The sequence below is a fragment of the Choloepus didactylus genome, chromosome 2 (assembly GCF_015220235.1).
Source record: "Choloepus didactylus isolate mChoDid1 chromosome 2, mChoDid1.pri, whole genome shotgun sequence".
Classification (NCBI taxonomy): Eukaryota; Metazoa; Chordata; class Mammalia; order Pilosa; family Megalonychidae; genus Choloepus; species Choloepus didactylus.
Window position 1 is genome coordinate 196220624 of NC_051308.1, and position 17449 is coordinate 196238072.

The 17449-nt window shown below is 42.5% G+C and overlaps 1 protein-coding gene across 4 annotated transcripts in view; it reads left to right on the forward strand.

Annotated features, from left to right (window-relative positions):
• Positions 1 to 5151, forward strand: part of TTC39A (tetratricopeptide repeat domain 39A) — a 39046-nt gene extending 33895 nt beyond the window's left edge. For 2 of the 4 annotated variants that reach the window (XM_037827252.1, XM_037827254.1), the window contains 4 exons: positions 1807 to 1918; positions 2323 to 2437; positions 3525 to 3641; positions 4186 to 5151. In XM_037827252.1, coding sequence (XP_037683180.1) covers positions 1807 to 1918; positions 2323 to 2437; positions 3525 to 3641; positions 4186 to 4309 — 468 coding nt within the window. In that variant the 3' untranslated portion in view covers positions 4310 to 5151. Of the gene's footprint in view, positions 1 to 1743; positions 1919 to 2322; positions 2438 to 3524; positions 3642 to 4185 lie in introns of those variants that run through there. The other 2 variants (XM_037827255.1, XM_037827253.1) reach the window with 2 other exon arrangements.
• Positions 5152 to 17449: the final 12298 nt, after the last annotated feature.

A 17449-nucleotide genomic window follows, 5' to 3' on the forward strand; every position in this document is an offset into this window, starting at 1 on the left:
CAGCAGAGATGTTGCCTGCTGTCTGTGTCAGTCCTGTCACACTGCTTATAATTGTGTGTATACTGTCCGCCTCACTGGACCAGGCCTTTCTTAGAGCTGGGACCACGTTATATTCAACTCGGAAATAACAATAATAATAATAATAGCTGACGTTGTTATTGGACCCTTGCTATGTTCAGGGCTCCTTACATGCACTGCCTCATTTGATCCTCACAAACCTGAGTAGGTGCTGGTAGTATTCCCATTTTACAAATGGGGATAATAAGGCCTAGAAAGATAAAACAACCTGTCCAGGTCAAATAGCTAGTGAGTTGGAGAGTCAGGATTTGAACCTGGACAGTCTGGCTCCAGAACCCATATTCTGAACCACTGTATTATGCTAAGTCCACGCATGATTTAAGCAGGCATCATAGAGGGTTCCAGTTTGCCAAGAATCTTTATTGTTGTAAATCAAAACAGCAAGGCAGCTGGAAAATTAGAAAGGGCCCAGCCTTGAGAGACCTGATTCTGTTCCTGGCTCTACCATTCCCTCATTGTACAACCTTGGGTAAGTTCCCCTCTGTAAGCCCCATTTTCGCTTACTGTGAAATGGGAATAATTTCATAGAGCAGGTATGACAATCAAATGCTACAATATTAAACACTTTATAAGTTGAAAACTTCAATAGTTATATAGAATTTTATTTAGAGCTTATATTCTAAATATTTCTAAACAGGTTTTGAAATATCTTGTGGTTTAAAATACAGAGTAAAGTTATTACTAGCAAATGAGAAGTAGGAAGAGCAGGGGAAGAAATTTTATCAAAAACTTAGGGGAGAAGTTCCCAAATTATAATCTGCAAAATATTATTTACGCAAAAATGATTTCTGTGATCAAATACAGAAAGACTATATTGGGAAAGACTGGCCTCAACACAGTGTATATCCTGTAGACCTTCTAAGAGCCTTTGCTTATCTGCATGGCAAGTCTGCAAGAGGAAGCTCAAAGATGTGCTTTTTCCCTAACTTATTTGGCCAGAGAACCCTTTTTTTTAATGGCACATTTTCTAATTCAGGGATCACAGAACAATGTGAGAAATACTGGTCTAAACTAAAATTCCTTTCCTAAAACATAATAAGGACCACAACAATAATGTCTTTCTAGAACTTTATGTATACAAGCCACTTTCGCACCTATTCCCTGATTTGATAGTTTAGGAAATGCTAATCTAAGCTAACAGAGTTATTATGAATGAAAGTTTAATTTGCTATTCTGTGTTTCCTGGAGCTGAGGCAAAAACGGAATCAGGGTGTTCCTTTTAGTAGTTTTCATGATGGTAACTCAATTCTAAAGGAAAGGGAATATGTTACCATCAATGGGTCTAGTGCTTTAGGGGAACAGAGAGAAGGAGACATAGTCTTAGGCTCTATAAAAAGCCCTGAAGTGCTGGAGTAAATTATGGCAGGAGGAGGCCCTGCCCACTGGAGCAGGAAGGAAGGCTGCCTGGAAGGTGCCGGCCGTGGCCTGGTCCTCAAAGGATGGGGGAAGGGTTTGGACACAGAGAGGTTAGCAAAGGGCATAATAATTCCCTGGGAAGCCATGAGCGGAAAGGTAGCTGGAAAATACTGGCAGGTGGGAATAAACCACAAGGCTCTTCCCGTACTGCATTCAAGCCCACAGCTTCACGATGAGGCTGAGACTTGTCTTGGAAGATTAGAGCCAGAAGGGTTTTCGTGATCCTGGTCTGAGCTACCCATTTTACAGAAGAGGAAACGGAGGCCCCATGGGGGAGGAACCCCCAGGATTGACTGACTTCCCTGCCCTCAGGAAATGATGTATATCTGGAACGGTTACGCTGTGATTGGGAAACAGCCGGAACTCACAGACGGGATACTTGAGATTATCACCAAGGCGGAAGAGATGCTGGAAAGGGGCCCAGGTGACTATCCCTAGGTCCCTGAACCTGCCAGGCTGGGTCAGACTTCACGTCTTTACAGCTGAAGATTCCGTCTGCCAAAAATGCCCTTCCCCACTTCTCTCCCTGGTAGTTGTCCTTTGTCTTTTCTACACTCGGCGCCTCCCAGAAGCTGTCCCTTGCCCCTCCTCTGGGATCCCACAGCCCCTGGCCTTCCCTCTGTCTGTCCCAACCTCACTGTACTGTGACTGTCTCAGTTGCTGCTTTCCCTCTCAGGTGTGAGCTCCCTGAGGACAGGGACCACGTCTGAGTCACCGCTGAGTCCTCTGGGCCCCGCACAGTTTAGGAGCTCCATGAGTACCTGTTGCAGAAATGAGTAAGAGAAAAACTGACAAGCCCGTCTTCTTCCCTCACACCCCTATTTTCAGAGAACGAGTACTCAGCGGATGACGATTGCTTGGTGAAATTACTGAAAGGCCTGTGTCTGAAATACCTGGGCCGTGTCCAGGAGGCCGAGGAGAATTTCAGGAGCATCTCTGCCAAGTAAGTGCCTCTGTGGCTGCCCTGCTCCATCTGGTCTGCTGCCGGGCCTGGGCCTCCTGGGAGGAGTTTTCAGGGCTTCTCCATCCTCACGCCACTGCAGAGGCCGGCCCCAGCCTACCCCATTCACCACACATGTACTATTGCCTTCTGGCCAGTGCCTGTGCTGGGCAGAGGTGATCTGATCCAGCCCCTGTCCCCTGGGCAGGAAGGGGCACCAAGTGGCCCAACTACAGGAAGGCCGTCCACATTGTTTCCCGTGAATGGCGCCCCCCCGGGCTTTGTAATGGGGCAGCCCTGCCCTTGCCCTCAGGGAGCGCACTTGTTCCCCAGGACTAGTTATAGGCGACCTAATGTCATCTGCTCAGGGCTGTGCTAGAGGAGAGCAGAGGGGCAGTGGGTGCTCTGAGACGGGAGATACCAGGAAAGGCTTCCCACAGGTGACATTTGAATTGGGGAACTTTATCAGGCAAAGAAAGTAAGGGAGAGAGAGCTTGAAGGGAAGGAGGTACAGCATTTGCAAATGCCTGGACATGGGAAAGAAACCTGAGCCTGGGATGGCAGTGGTTAGGTCTGTCCCTGACTGGGTGAAGTTGTAGAAGGGAAGGGTTGCAGATGAAATAAGGAGGTCTAGACTGAGAATGGCCTAAGACTGAGATTTGCACACAAAGCTGAACTTTATCCTTACAGACAGAGGAGAGCCAGGAGAGGTACTGGGCAGGAAAGTGACTGAAAGGGTTCTGAAAGTATGTCTCCAGAGCATCATGGAGGGTGGAACCGAGGGGGCCAGATCAGAGACAGGGGACTTCCCCAATGGGAGTTAGGAGGAGGAGGCGGATAGACTGGGGACATGAGCTACAGGTTGTTAAGGAGTTGAGGCCCCAGGTTCCCAGGATTGAATGGCTCTGGGGTGGACCCCAGTCTTTCTAGGGCTAGGCAATGGGAACCTTCCCAAATAGAGATTCATGTCGGGAATCCCCTACATGGGCAAATGGGTTGGGTCCTCCCATTCTGGGAAAAGTCAAGAGGAGGTGCCTAAAGGATGTCTCAAGGGGAGAGCCTGTGAGCCATGTCCTCCTCTGTTCCACAGTGAAAAGAAGATTAAATATGACCACTACTTGATCCCAAATGCCCTGCTGGAGTTGGCCCTGCTGTTTTTGGAGCAAGGCAGAAATGAAGAGGCTGTTAAACTCTTGGAAACTGCCAAGTAAGCTCTGTCCTTTACTCCCTCCTGAGTCAGGAGCTTCACCCGACTGCCTGGGCAGAGGAGCCCAGACAGCAATGAATGGGGATGCTGACAAGGGCAGTGTGGCAACCCAGAGACCAGGAGTGTGTTCCTGGGAACCTGCGTCTCACCTGCTGTAGGGAGGCTTCTTCCTCAACTGACCAGTGAGGAATTGGAATCCCAGGGGTTCAAAGTGCATTGTCCCAGGGTCATGCCACAAACCAGCTGCAGGGCTGGTGAGAAGACCTAAATCTCCTGCCTTCCAGCCCAAGATCCTTCCTCCAGAAACCATCCCTCAAGTTTAGGGACCCAACAGGACCAAGAATGATTCCAAGGGGCATGATACCAGGGTGAGGGGCCACATATCATTTTGGCTAAACTTCCCACTGGGCATGTCCCAGCTCTTTCTTTGGACACGCAGAAGTGTTTAAGAGCCTTCCTTGGCTGGTGGGCTCCCACAGCTCAGACTGAAGGAGGACGGCTTCTTGGAAGCAGCCTCATATGTCTGATTCTCTGCTTCTTCCAGGCAAAACTACAAGAATTACTCCATGGAATCAAGGACACATTTTCGAATCCAGGCAGCCATGCTTCAAGCCAAGTCTTCCCTAGAGAATGGCAACAGATCCATGGTTTCATCAGTGTCCTTGTAGCTTTGTGCAGCACTACAGGCTGGAAGACGAATGGACAGAGACTGGACAGAGCTCCTGGAAACATTTCAAAAAGATCCCCTCCTCTTGCCCTCCCCTGCCTTCGGAGCCCACTGGTGCTCCAGTGGGATGGCACGACGTGGGTATCCGTGCAGAAGGAAAGCCGGCATTTTTACCAGTGTGGGCCAAGGGCCTTTGCCAAGGACAGGGCAGGTAGATCCCCTCTGCCTGCCCTATAACACATACGGGTACTTGTTTTTCACTGTGATGTTTAAAAGAATGTATAAACGGTTTACATTTTTCTTAGAAATACATGTATGGGATCGTAGTTGGCTAAAACAAACAAGCCACCTGGAAATCTTTGTTTTAACCCATAGTGATCTGGTTTATCTCTAGTTATAGGCCAAACTGATTTTTAAACTTTAGAAAGGTCTCAGCTTCTGGGAAGGGAAGGACCTTCCTTTCTGAGAAGCTGGGGAATGTCCAGGAGGGGCTGCGCCTAAGGCCTTGACCCTTCTGGGTGTTGAGCAGAGCTGGAATCACACAGATGCTCATGACCTGACTTCTCACGCTTCACTTTCACTTCCTTTGTGACCTCCCAATTTAAAAATCGAACACGTCTTTTTAGTGAGATAGTTTTCATTTGAGCCCATCTGTAGAAAAATCAGTCTCTCCACCGACAGGGAACAGAGGAGGATGCTGAGGCCCGAGGGAAGGGAAGCTGGGTGGCCCTTTCTGTGTCTAAGCCAGGAAGTTTGGGGAGGGCAGGGGGAGGTCCCAGAAACCAGTCTGCATCTCTCACTGTATGCCAAATAAAAATCTAGGAATAATTTATAAAACAAAAATTAATCTTCTATACTTCATTCCAAAGTACATCTATTTCTGACAGCATTTTTCTTAAAAAATATAATTTTTTTGGGGGGGGAGAGGGGCTGTTGTATATGTCTTAGTTCAGTTAATTGAGGAAAGATATTTAAATAATAAAACTTGCAAACTTAAGATATGCACCATCTATTTTAATAAAATATGTTGCTTGAATTCTTGGGGAGGGCTGAAAGGCTGGATCAGAACAGAAGCCATACAGCCCATGAATGTTTTATTTAGATAGCATGATGTTTTTAAAATTCCAGCATAAGTTGTCAACATTTAAAAATTGGGACATTTCACAAGTGAATCTAGTTTCTGGCCTCCTATATTTAAAAAGAAACAAGATCTGGCAGCTAATGGGCCCACATTCCCACAAGGCAACAATCAGCTGGAACTGAGTAGTGGCTTTTTTAAACATTTATATTACCTTTCTGGCCCCTAAAAGAATGTGAATTTGTAATCCCTGGGTCTGTTAAAATAGGAATCAAGTTCAATGATCAATATCAAGTTTTACTATTCATAATCTAATGACAGCACAATTCAACTTACCATTTCCCTGGGGAAATATTTTACACAGTAAAAATATTCACCTGTGAAAATGTGACTCCCCAAATGTGTGAATGCAACTTCTGTAAGGGAAGAACTGCAGGCAACTTTCCCAATCTTCCAGCATTGCAGTATTCAGTGAAATATTTTGAGCACCTGCCAGGGGCTGGGTTAATATATTAATATACCATCAACCAGCCTCCTATGGCTATTAAATGAAATCATGATTTTTAGGTAAAGCATATTCTTATTAGAACAAAACCAAAAAGGCCCTCATCCAAGATCCTTTTATGTACTTAGTGCTGTCAGAGTAGAAATGCTATGTAAAAAATGTTTTTCATTTTATCAGAATTAGACATAAGGATGCTCTCTATAGAGAGCAAGCTCTTTCCAAGCTCTGTCTTCTCCAAAGCCTGGATGCTGGGCAAGAAACTTGCTTTGAGATGGTTGGGCAGGTCAGGGCAGGGCAAGAGGGGTGTTCTAGTTTGCTAATGCTGCCGGAATGCAAAACACCAGAAATGGATTGGCTTTTATAAAGGGGGTTTATTTGGTTACACAGTTACAGTCTTAAGGCCATAAAGTGTCCAAGGTAACACATCAGCAATTGGATACCTTCACTGGAGGACGGCCCATGGTGTCCGGAAAACCTCTATTAGCTGGGAAGGCACGTGGCTGGTGTCTGCTCCAAAGTTCTGGTTTCAAAATGGCTTTCTCCAGGCTGCAGTTCCTCAAAAATGTCACTCTTAGTTGCACTTGGGGTATTTGTCCTCTCTTAGCTTCTCCAGAGCAAGAGTCTGCTTTCAATGGCCGTCTTCAAACTGTCTCTGTAGGCTGAAGCTCCTCTCTCAGTTCAGTGCATTCTTCAAAGTGTCCCTCTTGGCTGTAGCAAGCTCGCTCCTTCTGTCTGATCTTATATAGTGCTCCAGTAATTTAATTCAGACCCACCCTGAATGGGCAGGCCAACACCTCCATGGAAATTATCCAATCACACTCATCACCTACAGTTGGGTGGGGTGCATCTCCATGCAAACAACCTAATCCAAACATTCCAACTTAATCCCCACTAATATGTCTGCCCCACAAGATTGCATCAAAGAATATGGCTTTTTCTGGGGGACATAATACATTCAAACCAGCACAAGGGGTGACTAGAGACAAGCTGCCGAGTGAGGGTGAGACTTTTGTGGTTTGCCCACAGAACACTGCTTACTGCTGTATCGAAGCAGCACTAGTCACAGGACATCAAACATATAATCTGCAAAATTGTTTTGCAGTTTACAAAAAATCCTTATGCCAATATGAAAACATTTCAAGTGCTTTTGCTCGTTATTTTTCAGTGTCAAGCCAAGATGATTTCCTTGTCAACATTTGCTGCCGTTGATTTTCTCCTGGGCCTCATTAATTAGCCTACGTCACCTTTACGCCTGCTGCCCTGGTTGCAGGCTGGCTGAGACAAATCAGTGGGTTTTACTTCTTCTATCCCACCTGCAGCTTTTGAGCTAGCCTTTCAAAAGCATGTGAAGGAGAGTGAAACTGTTGGTTTCCTTGTGCGGGGGCCTTCGAAGGTGAAAATTCTGTCTTGGGCTTCTTGTTTCTTTATTTCTGGTTGTTGCTTCTCTGATAGTGCAACCCTTTTCTGCATGCCTGTCTTGGAGAAGTAGTTGATTGGGTGGAGAGCTTTGCCCTGGAAATAGGGAGACCTGAATTCTAGTACTTGTTTTGCCACTTTTTCAGAGTGACCCTGGGAAAGTCAAGCACCCTCTGAAAAATTAGTAATTTGCACTAGATTAAGATCCTCTCCTGCTCTCAATGTTCTGATTCTCTGGTTGAGTCTTTTTCTGGGATTTCATCTGCAAGATGAGGCAACAGATATACCCCCTTTTCTTTCTGTGAAAGCCTTGTGTCTTCAAGCACTTTGACCAGGAGTGACAGGCTCTTCAAACAGGGGACTCTGTAGTGGCCTATGATACGCTCCTTTGGGGAAAGTCTAAATCCTTGGCCACACAGATGGACTCAGTTGTAAGGGAAGTAGCAACTGCATACCATGATATGAACAGGCCCTTGGGCATGGAAGGTGGGTCTCCGCGTCTCTCTGGCCTAGGCCCTTGGACTGGCAGGGAGGCTTCCAGCTGTGTGCTGGTCCCCATCAGCTCTCCCATGGGTTGGCAGACTTCCCTCCTTCTTATCTCTCCAGTCAGAATGGGAGTGTTTCCAAGACAGCTATCGTCATTCACAGCAAAAAAACCATGACCTGACCACGACCCTAAAAGGCCAATTCCAATTCAAGACTTGGCTAAGGTCCAGGCGGGAGATTCCTAGCACTGTAGAATGGCACCAGGAGGTTTTCAGAAAGCCCTAGCCTACGGAGTGTTTGGATCATTCAACAAGGGAGTAGAAATCCAAAGACATCTTTCTCTGGAGTTACTCGCAAGCTTATTTCTTCTAAGATAATGGGAGTGAGCAACAGTCTTCTCATTGTGTGCTTCAAAATTAAAGACAAATAGTGTGCCTTTTCCATGAGTGTTTCCTTGTGTACCTGGCACCATCACACTAATTCAGCAATAAATGAGAGGTGTCTGCATTCTGAAATCCAAGCACCAAATGGGAAGTTCTCACTCTCACCCTCAGATGCAGCTTGCAAAAGTCGGAAAGTGCCTTTTGAAGTCTGGTGCAAAGTTCATTACTGCATAATAGGGTAAGTCCACAAACAAATCCATTTTCCAAATAAGCAATTTATAAATTGCTTCTTCTGCATAAAGTCAACTGTTAAGTGACAAAATGAATAAGGCCCCTTGGGAAGGCCTACAATTAATTACTGAAGGTTGTTACGGACTGCTGAAAGTTGACATTCCAGTTTAATCAGAGACATCAAGCTAACATCTCACAAATGACTGGATTGGCTGGTGGCTGTGGTTTTCCTTCACGTAATCTGGGGACAAGAATATTTATGTACCCATTGCTATTCTAAGTATATGTATCTTCATAACTACCCTATGAAGTAGGGACTATTGCTGTTTTAAGGTGAGGAAACTGAGACATAGGTAAAATAATTTTCCTAACATCATATAACCATTATGTAGCAGAAGTAAGATTTGAAGCCAGGCAGTTGAGCTCTAAAGACCATGCTGTGCTAAATTGTTGGCCTCAGCTACAAAATTAACAGTTTAAAGTTGAACCTGACTTACTGATTCTTGGGCCACTGTTAAGGAGAGAAGAGGTAGTGGCTAACTATTTGAACACTAGAAATCCTTGGCATTTGTGTCACATGTTTCCTGCTGGCTATTTGTCATGAGGTAGGGAGAGGTCTGGCTCTGACAATGCCAAAAAAAGGCAAACAGTAAGCAACAGAGTTTACTCATAAAACCATAAAGGGATGATGAAGGAAAAGGCATGATCTAATCCCTGAGTAGTTAGGTAGAGTTGAAAGGCCAGGCTTGAGGGGTAGCAAACATACGGTTTGGTATAAGACAATAAGTGGTAAGAACATTGGCAAATTGGGAAGCACATGGTGCTCAAGGCACACTTTTTTTTTTTTTTTTTAAATGCTGGGCTGACCAAATATATCACATCTGTGGGTCAAAGTGACCCATGGGCCAAAAATTTTAACTCCTGGGCTAGAGTTGACTTCTCTGCAGTTATCTATGGAAAAGAGGGTGCAAGCAAATTCTTAGTAAGAGAGAAGCCTGGTGTACCAAAAATATCCAACCTTAAAGTTACATTAATTACACGAAGTAGTGGATAAAAGCACAGACTGGATTAAAAACTCACTCAAACTACTTTACCTCCTTGGGTGTAAAATGGGGCAGGTACATGGCAATTAGAGCCTCACATTCTTATAGCTTTGTGACCAGAAAGGAAAAAGGCTTTTCCTAGCTGTAGCATGAGAAACCTGTTTAGTCTGGCTTGTCTCACATGTCCATCCCTTAGACCAGTGGTTCTCAATTCAAAGTGTCCCCAGACCAGCATCAGTATTGCCTGGGTATTTGTTAGAAATGATAATCCTCAGTCCCACTTAGACCTAGAAATTGTGGGGTAAGCCCTTCAGGTGAATCTGATGCACACTAGTTTCAGAACCACTCCCTTAGACAGTGAATGAGGTACTTTGGCCCATCGTGGGTCATATGCTCATTGGAGGTTATTATTAGAAGGGAAGATGGGGTATTGAGAAGACAAAAACGAATATTATATGTTTCTTCTTTCAGAAACTGATACACAGGATCTATGAGCTGTCACATCTCCAGGTAAAGGGGAGGATGAGGAGAGTGGGTAAAGTTTGTGGTACTGATTATAGACAAGGCTTATCAGAAAGCTGCCCACTCAGGAAAAGTTTTACCCTTCTCCATGCCACCCTCAAAGCTCTTCCTATTTTCCAATGGGAACCTCCTTGGTGACAGCTCCCTCTCCATCAGAGATGCTCAAATTCCTTAGGACCTCTCTTCTTCCAAGTTTCCTCCTTCCCTTCATTTAATATCTATTGAGCACCTATTGTCTTGCTCTCATGAAACTTATTTTGGTAGGGAAGACATACAAGTAAACAAAGAATTAGAGCCATGAAGCAAATAACCAGAGAATGTGATAAGAAAACTTGGTTGTTGGAGAGGGAGGGAGGGAGAACTACTTTAGATAGGGTGGTCGGAGAAGGCCTGTTTAAACCTGTTACATTGAAGCTGAGGCCCAGAGGATAAGAAGACAACCATATAAATAATCTAGGGAAGAGAGTTGCAGGGCAGAAACTATAGTCCAACAAGACTTGAGATGGGAATAAGCTTTGCATTCTAGAGGCACAAAAAGGTCCATGAAGCTACAGAATAGAGTTGCATGAAACTGAAGAGTGGCAGAAAGCCAACCCAACTCATCCCTGTTAAGGAGTTTCAATTTTATTCTCAGTGCAATGGAAGTTATTAAAGAGTTTTAAGCAGGCATATGACATAATCCAATTCACTTAAAATTATTTTGGTTGTTGTGTGGTGAAAGGACAATATAGGGTTAAAACATGTAGGAGGCTAGTACCATGCCAAGGATCTTCAGCCAATTGCTTATGGTTTATCAGAATTGCTATAAAAATACTGCATCTGCCCTTCAGTAACTATTAGACCTAGGAAAAGAGAATGTTTTCAACATGCTAAGCGATAACCAGGCACCAGGTCAGCGTGCGCTGGCATTTCATGTTAGTAAGGTTCATGATTCTTTGCTCTTCACAGGAAATCTGAAACCAGTTTATCAAATCCATACCCATAAACAGGATTTCTTACTTCAAAGTTATCTTCAAGGCCATATTAACTCAAATTTTAAGAAATAGTCCTGAAAACCAAATTTGTATTAATGGTGCTGATAACTTACAACAGCACCCGTGTCATAACTGACCACAGAGGGTTTACGAATTACTTCTCATGTCTCAAGATAATTTTGCAGATGGTGATAGTGTCTAAGCAAACGACACATGGACAAATGGCGTGTGAAGAAACAAATATACTTCTCTTACACCACATATTAATTACAGCTAATAATTTATAATCTGTTTGCTGAGCTCAGCTACCCTCATGGCAGATGATCATTATTCTGCATTGTTTCAAAGCTTCAAGTTTGGCTCTGATTCTGGAAGTGGCAGAATGTAGCCTATTCCTGTACCTCTACTATGGATAAGGTGGAAGCCAAACCCAATGCCTTTTGACAGCACACTTGTATCCCAATCAAATAATGCCCAAGACTTGCTTTTGGGTCCTAACAGACTGGATTAGCTACTACAGTAGCCCATAGAGAGAAGTTGGGCTCATCATTCTCTCATCACTCCCAAATTTTACAGGCTCTCAGAGTATACCACTATGCCCAGATGCTTGGGGCAAGTTATTGGTTAGGTTTTTCAGCTTCTTTTTCTCATAGTGCCAAGAAATCTGGCACCTACAATCAAATGGGGTTGAACACAAACAGATGCTGTTCCTCCTCTAATCACAATCAGTGTTAAATGAATAAAATCTGTGCCTTGTTGAGAATGCTGCTTCATAAGCAGACAACACCAGACTTTCTGTGGAAAGCAACCAAAGGTGACCAGTCTACCAGTTGACAGTAACTTGCCTCAAGAAACAAAAATGTAGAGAAAAGTTAATATCTAGGTCCAGGTTAATTAAAATCCCTTATTTATCCTAGGAAAAGAAAATTATTTGTAGTAGGCAACTGAAAGCAGTCATCTCAAAGTTTCATTAAAAACTCTACTTTCTTTGTCAGTCTAGCTAAGGGTATTGTCAATTTTATTGATCTTCTCAAAGAACCAACTTTTCGTTTTGTTAATTCAATCTTTTTTATTCTCAATTTCATTTATTTCTGCTCTAATCTTTGTTATTTCTTTCCTTCTTCTTGCTTTAGGATTAGTTTGCTGTTTTCTAATTCATCCAGGTGTGCATTTAGGTCTTTGATTTTAGCACTTTCTTTTTTTTGTGTTGTAGGTGTTTAGGGCTGTAAATTTCCTTCTCAACACCATCTTCACTGCATCCCAAGTTTTGATATGTTGTGTTCTCGTTTTCATTTGTCTTGAGATATTTCCTGATTTCTCTTGCAATTTCTTCTTGATTGTTTAAGGGTGTGTTAACTTCCATATATTTCTGAATTTTCCAGTTATCAATTTCCAGCTCCATTCCATTATGGTCAAAGAGCATTGTATAATTTCAATCTTTTAATATTTATTGAAATTTGTTTTGTGACCCAACATATGGTCTGTCCTGGAGAACGATCTATGAGTACTTGAGAAGAATGTATATCCTGCTGTTTTGGGGTGCAATGTTCTATATGTGTCTATTAGGTCTAGTTCATTTTTCATATTATTCAAGTTCTATGTTTCCTTATTGATCCTCTGTTCTATCTATTAATGAGAGTGATGTACTGAAGTCTCCAACTATTATTGCAGAGACGTCTATTTCTTCTTTTAGTTTTGCCAGTGTTTGTCTCATATTTTGGGGTATCATGTTAGGTGCATAAATATTTGATTGTTATTTCTACTTGGTGTTTTGCCCTTTTATTAATATCTAGCATCCTTGTCTCTTATAACAGCTTTGCATTTAAAGTCTATTTTGTCCCAGCTCTTTGGTTTACTGTTTGCATGGAAAATCTTTTTCCAACCTTTAACTTTCAATCTATTTGTGTCTTTGGGTCTAAGGTGGTCTCTGGTAGACAGCATATAGTTGGATCAAACTTTTTTATCCATTCTGCCATCTGTGCCTTTTGACTGGGGAGTTTAATCCATTATTTAATGCTATTACTGTAAAGGCAGTACTTACTTACTTCAACCATTTTATACTTTGGTTTTTGTATGTCATATCTTATTTTTGTCTCTTTTTACCCTTTTAGTTAACCTTACTGATAATCTTCATTTCTACACTCTCCTCTAGGCCTCTCTCTCCTGTCTTTTCCTTTTAGCCTACAGAACTCCTTTGAGTCTTGCAGGACACGTCTCTTGTTGACAAACTCTCTGTTTCTGTTTATGAACATTTTAAAGTTCCTCATTTTTTAAGGACAGTTTTGCCAGATAAAGAATTCTTGGATGGTAGTTTTCCTTTCAGTACCTTATTATCATATCACTGCCTTCTCACCTCCATGGTTTCTGATGAGAAATTGGTACTTAGTTTTATTCAGTTCCTTTGTATGTGATGAATTTCTTTTCTCTTGCAGCTTTCAGGGTTTTCTCTTTATCTTTGGCATCTGACATTCTGATTGGTATGTGTCTTGGAGCAGATCTATTAGGATTTATTCTGTTTGGAGTATATTGCGCTTTTTGGACATGTATATTTATGTCTTTCATAAGATTTGGAAAATTAGTTCCTTAAATATTCTTTCTGCCTCTTTTCCCTTCTCTTCTCCTTCTGAGACACTCGTGACATGTATATTTGTGCACTTCACGCTGTCATTCAAATCCTTGAGACCTTGCTCAATTTTTTTTTGTTTTCTCTATCTGTTCTGTCTGTACAATTTCAATTGTCCTGTCTTCCAGTTCTCTGATTCTTTCTTCTGCTTATTCAACTGCTGTTGTATGCCTCTAGCATTTTTTATTGTATTTTTTATTAAATTCAGTTTTATTGAAATACATTCACACACCATACAGTCATCCATGGTATACAATCCACTGTCCACCATATGATAACATAGTTATGCATTCATCACCACAATCTATCTCTGAACATTTTCCTTACATCAGAAAGAACCAGAACAAGAATAAAAAATAAAAGTGAAAAAAGAACACCCAAATCACCCCCCCCATCCCACCCCATTACTAGCATATTTTTAAAGCAGTTTTACTGAGACATACTCACCCACCATACAATCCAAGTGTACAATCAAGGGCTCTCAGTATAATCAGAGTGGGCATTCATCACCACAATCAATTTTAGAACATTTTCATTACTATAAAAAGAAAAACTCCATTCCCCTTAAACCACACACCCCGGTATCGACACTTAGCATTGGTATGGTACCTTTGTTACAATTGATGTCAGAATATTAAAATATTACTGTTAACTATAGTCCATAGTTTGCATCAGCTGTATTTTTTCCCATGTATCACCCAATTTTAACACCTCCAATAGTGACATACATTTGTTCTAGTTAGTGAAAGAACATTCTTATATTGTACTATTAACCACAGCCATCATCCAGAACAGGGTTCACTGTGTTATATAGTTCCACGTTTCATCCTCTAGCTTTTCTTCTAGTGACACACATGACCCTACACTTCCTCTCCCTTTCAACAACATTCACACACATTTCCAAACATTTACAATCAACCTAATTAAAAATTCTGCACATATTAAGCATCAGCTCCTAATTCTCTACTCTCATTCTATCTCCTGGTAACCTATATTCTAGATTCTAACTCTATGAGTTTGCTTATTATAATTAGTTCATATTAATGAGATCATACAATATTTGTCCTTTTGTGTCTGGCTTATTTCACTCAACATAATGTCCTCAAGGTTCATCCATGTTGTTGCGTGCATCAGGACTTCATTCCCTTTTACAGCTGAACAATATTCCATCATACGTACATACCATATTTTGTTTATCCATTCATGTTGATGGAAACTTGGGTTGCTTCCATCTTTTGGCAATTATGAATATTGCCATATTGCCACTATGAACATCAGTGTGCAAATGTCTAATGTATTTTTAATCTTTTCTATTGTGCCATAAACACAATTTATGATGTTTCTTTTTATACTTTTAAATTCTTCATGCTCACCCAGTTTCTTCTCAATATCCTTTATCTCTTTAGCCATATTTTCCTTTATCTTCTTGAGTTGATTTAGATTTGTTTGAACTTCTATGATTAGTTGTTCCAAATTTTTTGTCTTCTCTGGTTTTAATTTCTTCCTTTGACTGGGCCATATCTTCCTGTTGCTTAGTATGGTGTGTAATTCTTTGCTGATGTCTAGGCATCTGATTATGTTGATGAGTTTACTCTGAAGGTCGGTTTCTCTCTCTTGCCTTGGATTTTATTGTTGATTGGCTTTGTGTTAAGGTTCTTTTTTAACACTTGGTTTCAACTTATTCTAGACCTTTAAATTGTCCATGTTTGTTCACATTTTTTTTTTTTTTTTCAGTTCTTCCTCATCTGATTCTTGCCCTGGATGTATTGTACAATTTGCAATTGTTTCACCCCAGGAGAAAGCTTCCTTTCCTGTTCCTTCTCTGGGAATCTTGATCTGTTGTTTTTGTTTTGTCCCTATAGATTTTTTACACTCCTTTTGTTGCCTCTAGCTGCTTTTGCCTGGAGGGCAAGTTATGGGAAGAGGGTCTCCCCAGAGGGGACTTTCCCAAGTATTTCCCAGCCAAAGCAGGGCCAGGGATCAACAAAGGGGAAACAGACCAGCTCCAAAGAGACTTGGGGAGGGAGTCAGGAAAGATGCCAAAAGCCTTTTTGCCAACTCTCCAAAGCTACACTTTCCTGGCCTGCCTAGCAGATGATGCCCTTCAGCAAATTGCTCCCCAAACCCCTAAGGAGACCCTGCGTCTTTAAACCACTACCACCTCTATCCATCAGGGGCAGGCCTGAAACAATGGCCACAGTCGTCCCTGTCCCAGGCAGGATGAAACAGCAGCTCAGGGCCGGGATCTGGAAATCAAAATTCACCTATCAAAAGCCGTGATCAGTTCTTGGTTGTGCCCCACATGGCCCACCCCACTCCTCGTTCTTGGGGAAGAGGACTTCCATGGCCATGTTCATCCACAGCAGTCAACCAGGGACCAGACCCCAGGGTGGCCTGCCTCAAGAGTGGGTGATGGGTGCCAGCTGCTACCACGGAGCAAACTACGCACAGTTCTTTACCACAGTTTCTCAGCCTCTTCCTCCTGCTCCTAGATGCTGCACAGTGCTCCCTGGCCACTGGTTCCAAAACTTGCTAGTACCTCAGAATCACTGAAGAGTTTGTTAAAAATTGATAGATTCCTGCCTCTCCTCTCCAACTCTGATTTAATAAGTTTGGGATGGGGCCCAGGAATCTCCACTGCTAACAAGCACTAGTGCTCTAGATAATTATGTTTAGCTGTCCTAGTCCTTGAGAACCAATAATCTATCAACCCCTGAATTTAACAGGTGGAAAAAATGAGGCTTAAAGAGACAAAATGACTTGCTGGAGTCACACAAATACTGATAATTGGGATTAGAGAGACTCAGCCTACTTGATTTTGCAGTGTTCTTTCCTCTGAGCTTCCCTTATTCAGGTTTCTGACATATACAGAACTGAGAAAAAGTTAGAAAAATGTAAAGACTGCATTCTAATATACCAGAAAATGGACACGTGTCAAGGAACAAAAATAGTACTAACTCTAAAGAGTAAAAATATTTCAAATTGTGAAATTGGCACCTAAGAATCTTGAAGTCTACTTTGAGTTTAAGATCAGAGCAGCTGCATAAGAGAAGGTATAGAAGGAGGGGCCACAAACTGTTTTCTCTACCCCCCCCCCCCCCAATGCAAGAGTAGACAAGCTTTAAATTCAGGTGAATAAATTCAGGTAAGATACTATCCCCAAATCCAACTTTTCTCATGTTCTTTAATCTCAAAATTAAAGGTTTAAGAGGCTCTGCCCCAATCAAGATGGTGGAGTGAAAAGCTTCAGAGTTCTGCCCACTCATTGAAGCGTTGAACAACCAGCAGTAACTGGCAGGACCATCTTTCTCAAAGCTCCAGAAACTGGTTAAAGGATTGCAGTAACAGAACAAGTACCAAGTCAGGAAAAAGGCAACTTAAAAATGATAGGATCTTGTGGTGTCCTTGCTGGCCCACCTCCCAGTGCTGGTCCCTGGTCCTGGTTCTGGAGGGAACCGAGTAACCCTCATGTACATACTTGGAGAATGTACACCTGTGCCAGTCTATCTAGTGGCAACCTGAAAGACTGAACAAGAACATTCATCACAGGCTCGCCATCCAGAACTTGCCCTCTGTGTGGAAGGCAGCTCACAGAGCTAATGCTGTAGAACAGTAAAACTGCAGCTGCCTGGGGTAAATGTTTGCTGGCTGTGGTACATACAGTGCAGTGTCTGAGACTGTGAAGAAATACTGTTTCCTAAGGAAGAGGGGACTTTCAGATTTGTGTAAAAGGGGAATTCCTACAGCCACTTGAGAATGCCCAGGACAAGATGCATTCACAACAAGGGTCTGGGAGGACCCTATGCTTTTGCATCAAGCTATGCTCTAATCTCATTGTATGGCTAAGCTCTGAAGAACACTCACACAGGCCAATCTGCAA